Source organism: Rhopalosiphum padi, chromosome 1, assembly GCF_020882245.1.
Source record: "Rhopalosiphum padi isolate XX-2018 chromosome 1, ASM2088224v1, whole genome shotgun sequence".
Classification (NCBI taxonomy): Eukaryota; Metazoa; Arthropoda; class Insecta; order Hemiptera; family Aphididae; genus Rhopalosiphum; species Rhopalosiphum padi.
The window spans coordinates 37,041,621-37,047,789 of NC_083597.1; the positions used below are offsets into that span (position 1 = coordinate 37,041,621).

Sequence of the window (6,169 nt, forward strand, 5' to 3'; positions counted from 1 at the left end):
AATTTTATCACCAACATAAACATAACCTCAAATAATTTCGCTCTTTCCCAGTTCGCCCTGCTGACAACCGCTCGCGATCTCAGTCTTTTTGCTTCGGGCCCGTAGTCGGTGTAATGTTTTGAGGTCTCTGATCGCATTATTCATCCATCGCAATCCCAGGTAATTATGAGTTTCCGTAATTGTAAACCGATTGCTTTCGGCCATCAATCGGTGTACTTCGACAATTTGCTGGCAGCCGGACGATTCGTCGTCGGACTAGTCCGGATTTCGAGACCGCTTGTTTCCGGTCATTAATGGTCGGAAGTTTTTCTCGTTTAGGTCTTCGATGATGACTACGACGACGATTATGATACTACCGTCCAATTGGTTATGGATCGTCGTCGCCTTGTATCTTATGTCGAATTTAAAATTATTTTTCCATTTTTCAGGTGTTACAATAAAGTGTCAAGATGGTGCGTATGAACGTATTGAGCGATGCTCTCAAGTCAATAAACAACGCTGAAAAGCGAGGAAAACGCCAAGTCCTGATCAGGCCATGTTCTAAAGTCATCATCAAGTTCTTGAAAGTCATGATGAGTCACGGTAAGTGTGAGATACCGTAAACTTAAAATTGCTAAAATATTGTCACTGATGATATTTGCTGGTTTTTTGTTTTACTAATTTATTTCAATAGCATTTCTTCTAATAGTCTCACTGTATATCTAATTTGTTTCTGAATTCTTGATGTATTGCCCTTTTAAGTTTTTTAATACTTATTTCTCTAAAATAAATTCATTACAACAATTTCATCAATTCTCATTATCCACAATATATATATATATATATTATATAATAAATAATCATGCACTGATTATTTTGTCTTGTAAATCTATTGTTTTGCTGTATGTATTTCAATAATTTTACTTATAGTACATGATTTCCTTATTTAATTGCGGTTGTTGTTGTATATAACTAAAGAAAGCTGAATTGATATATAAGTTAAGTAACCAACAATATATTAATTATTTATACAATTATGAAACTAAATTATATGCGAGATTATACTCGTGTATGTTATATCATCAAATATTTACTGATTTGATTGTAGAATGTGGATAGTAAGTGGGTTCCTATAATATGAAAATTTTAATTACCTATAATTTTATTAATTGAAAATAATAGAGCTTCAACCCTTGACAATAATAATTGTATTGTACATTTTATTTTTAGGATACATTGGCGAATTTGAAATAGTCGATGATCACCGGGCTGGCAAAGTTGTGGTTAATTTAACTGGTCGTCTTAATAAGTGTGGTGTCATTTCTCCAAGATTTGATGTACCTATTAGAAATATTGAAAAATGGACTAATCAGCTACTGCCATCCAGACAATTCGGGTAATTTTAAGATTTAATATAATTGGCTAGTTGATTTACTTAGATTTTAATTTATTTTACATTAATAGATACCTAATTTTATTTTTCTGTGTTAGTTATTAGTAATAATTATTGGTTAAATTATTAAAAATATTTTATTATTATTTTAACTTAATCGAATAAGATTATAATATGTGCATTTCAAATAAGATCTATATTTAGGTTCAAAATTACTGTTGTCATGGGGGGATAATTGTAGGGCTTACTGTGCGTTCGTAATACAGCCAGTCTTGCATTTATTCCACTTTGACTGCAGAAAAATGTGTTTCAAGCTGCTATATCCATGGTTTATAATGAAGAATCTGGATTACTCATTGTTGGGTATTATCTACTTGCAATATTAATTTGAAATTCCTTGTTATTATTTTAGCAACATTTTTAAGACTCAAATTTATTCAATTTATGTTTAAGTAATACAAAAATAATCAAGTTAAACAAGAATTTTAATATATCATAAAAAAAAAATGAAGAAAATAAATGAATTCATTTTGCATAATTCTCAGGTCACTTAGTCATCTATAATAATTTTTTGATTTCTGACTACTAAAAACCATTTAAATAAATAAATAAATTTCATCTTCCAAATTGTTTTTAATTTAAATGATATAGCTTACACAATTTTATTTTATTTATTTGGTAATAGGTCATTTACTATTTTGAATTTCCTTAGTTATTTCATTATATTTTGATTTATATTTGTCAGTGGTTCTAGTGCTTTCACTAGTATTTTTTTCGATGACATTTTTAATTTAATTTTTACACTGATTTTATTGTTAAATTATTTTAGCATGAACTTGCCATGTATAATTTCATAATATTTGGTTGAGAAAGTTGTACAATATTCTTAATAAGATACAAGTAAAATAGGTTTTTAAAATGAAAAATTATATTGATTGTTTTAATAATTATTATGCAAACTATGGCATTGGAACTTAAAAGTTTAATGTGATTTTTCTTAAACTTAAATGCTTGTAAAAGTAAATCATTATATTCAGATGTACTGTGCTTTTATTTGTTTTTACTTTGTTAGCTTGTATAGAAAAATTCAAAAATTGGTTACTTTTCGCATTTTAAAACATAAAATACGTATTTTATAGATATTATTTAATTTGGTAGGTTTTAACATTAAAGTTAAGGGATATAACAACACTAATTTTTTATTTATTTTTAAGTTTTATGGTTTATTATTGTAGTCAAAAAAAAAAAAAATGATAATTCAACTATATAATGAAGTTTGATTTATAGTCATTTATGTTTCACATGTAAATGTTGCTTGATTTACACAATTATTTCTATAATTTAAGATAGTAAATTTTAATTATTATCTATAATATATTTGTGTTCTATTTTACACTGGAAAAAATTATAATTTATATAAATAATATGATCGCATCAATAAATACAACCATAAACGCACTTATGATTCCATAAAAAAAAAAATTTTAACTTAAGCTATTGAAATCTTATTAATTTAGATACTTTTGCATGTAAAACAAATACTATCCTATCATTCTGACTTTATCTATATCTCATTGAATAATTGCAAGTGTTTTAAGGTTTTAACTAACGAAATTCATACCATATTAGTTTATAATGAATTTAAAATCTAAGCTTTATTGTTTTTATGTCCTTTAATAAATTTAGAATATTTTTTCAATATACCTCTAAGTATTATTATATTATTATGCAAAAAATGGTTTTGGAACATTCCAGTAGTGTAATTTTCCTTAAACCTAAATATTGGCAAAATAAAATCTTACATTTTTCCAGATGACATGTACTATTCTCTACATGTCTTTACAATGTTAATTTTGATTAAAATATTTTATAAATTAAAAAAAAAATTGAATTACATTTTTTTTATAAATCATCTTTTATTTATTCATTTATTATATATTAGAATTTAGTTTAAATGTTTATATACCTAAGAAATTTAATGCAAGTTCCAAAAACCATATTATTGTGTGAATAAAAATATACTATTATTTTTAATTTATTTTATTTTTATTATATAAAATGAAGAATATTTTAAATATTTAACAATAGATCTTGTATTATCACACAAGATTATTTTATTAGATAGTTAAAAGATTGGAATTAAAATAGGACTATTTGAATATTGATCAATGATCATGATAACTGGATTGATTCAATATATTATTTAAAATATGATTAAGACCTACTTAAAAATAAATCCTGTTTGATTTAGTATGATTTATTTTTGAAAGTAGGTTAATTTAATTTAATTTACTTAATGTGTATTAAGTATTAGTAATTAAAAATGTATTAAGGATCTTAATAATAGAGATAGTAATATTTTATGTTTACACGTGTTTATATTAAATATTAATATAAGTGTATTGTTTTGTTAAATGTGTTAAAATTGTTTTATTGATCAATTGATAAAATAATCTTAACCGTTAGCTATTTTTAAACTTGATTTTTAATGTTACTCTTAATAACTTAGTACCGTTATTGTTTATATTTATTAAAATATATATGTTTGTGGGATCTAGTTTTATTTGGTATCTGGATGCTAAGTTATTTTAAAAGACATGGGATATATATTTAGTCTAGAAATGATAACAAAAATTGTAGTTTAAATTATTCAGATACATGAATATCTGTTGTTATTCTCCTAAAAGAGAAACCTCATAAAATGCTCTTAAGATAAATTTTTTTTATTATTTTGAACAACTTCCATAAATGTGTTAAATATAATTATTATATAATTTATAAATTTTAGCCATACAATAAAAAATATTAGATGAATTTATTGGTACAAAATATTAATGATATTCTTGTGTTGTAAAATTTTATTTATTTATTTATTCATTACTGGTGTTTTATAATGAATGGATAAATATTGTTCGAATTTATGCAAGTTCCGACAGAAGATATTTATATGATTAAATAATTTCTCATGAGCTTGCTAAATAAAAAAATTACACTATTTTCAAATGTATTGTGTCTTATGACATTACATTGCTAACTTGTACGCACAATTTAAAAATATATGTCAATTTTTATAGTAATTTTAATGTTTTACTTTTAGTATAGACTAATGGATTTAATGGTTCCTAAACTTATTATCTTACAACCCATTTTGGGAATTTATTAAAATTTGGCAATCCGCAATATCAATGAATGACTTTTTTTGCTGTTTTAGTGAACCAGTTGCTTAATCAGATGATTAAAACATGTATTATTTAAAAATATAACATGACCCACAAGTTAGGAACCTTTGGTATAGGACAAAAATAATAATGTACAATATGAATATGTGACTACTATTAATGTTTAAAATAACGCAAGTTTCAACTGAAGATATTAATTGTTAAATAACTTCTTATGAGTTAGATATTTTTTATTAAATAACTTCTTATTAGCTTGCTAAATAAAAAATTTACATTATTTTCAAATGTATTGTGTCTTCTGACATTACATTGCTAACTTGTACACACAATTTAAAAATACATGTTCATTTTTGTATTAATTTTAATGTTTTAGTATAGGACAGAGGTTCCCAAACTTTTTATTGTACACAACTTATTTTGGGATTTTTTTAAAATTTGACGACCTGCATTATCAATGAATGACTTTTTGCTGTTTTAGTAAACCAGTTGCTTAATTAGATGATTAAAATATGTATTATTTAGAAATATAACAAGCCCACAAGTTAGGAACCTTTGGTATAGTACAAAGATAATAATGTATGATATGAATATGTGACTACTATTAATATTTAAAATAACGCAAGTTCCAACTGAAGATATTTATTGTTAAATAACTTCTTATGAGTAGATATTTTTTATTAAATGACTTCTCATTAGCTTGCTAAATAAAAAATTTACATTATTTTCAAATGTATTGTGTCTTATGACATTACATTGCTAACTTGTACACACAATTTAAAAATACATGTTAATTTTTGTATTAATTTTAATGTATTCTTATAGGACAAAGGTAATGATGGTATGGATAGGTGACTATTAATGTTAACAATTACGCAAGTTCCAACTGAAGATATTTATTGTTAAATATCATCTTATGAGTTAGATATTTTTTATTAAATAACTTCTCATTAGCTTGCTAAATAAAAAATTTACATTATTTTCAAATGTATTGTGTCTTATGACATTACATTGCTAACTTGTACGCACAATTTAAAAAATATGTCAATTTTTATATTAATTTTAATGTATTAGTATAGGTAATATTTTAAATAAAATTGCAATGTTTTGTACTCTGGTTTTGATTGTATTATTATGTTCAATTATTTTTTAGTCATATTATATGTTAAGTTTTGACAATTATTTTTACAATATTATGAAAGTTTAATTACTTAAAGAGTATTTTTTTGTTACAGATTTGTAGTGCTGACCACCAGTGGTGGTATTATGGATCATGAAGAAGCCAGACGGAAACATTTAGGAGGCAAAATCTTAGGATTTTTCTTTTAAATTGTACGTTTTTAACTTTAATTTTTTTGACTAATAAAAGAAAATGTACCATTACATAACTGTTTTTTTTTATTGTTGTTAAATGATGGAATGTAGACATACTTATAATTAATTTCTTACAGCACAGGAAATTAATTAATTGGACACATTATTAAGTCTTAATTTCTAAGTTACAGCGAAGAAAAGTGTAATTTGGTATTTTTATTCATGTATTTTGTATTAAAAGTATGTATCAACATCTGGTTTTAAAAAGTATCTTCCACTTATATTTTTGTAAAGCTTAGATAAAATA

The 6,169-nt window shown here is 24.2% G+C and overlaps 1 protein-coding gene across 1 annotated transcript; it reads left to right on the forward strand.

The window, feature by feature from the left end:
* LOC132917226 (small ribosomal subunit protein uS8A) lies at positions 1–5,936 on the forward strand. Its single transcript, XM_060977862.1, has 4 exons — positions 1–159; positions 429–582; positions 1,210–1,375; positions 5,784–5,936. Exons 2-4 carry the CDS (start codon positions 450–452, stop codon positions 5,875–5,877), a joined length of 393 nt encoding a protein of 130 aa, XP_060833845.1. The 5' UTR covers positions 1–159; positions 429–449; the 3' UTR covers positions 5,878–5,936.
* The last annotated feature ends 233 nt before the right edge of the window (positions 5,937–6,169 follow it).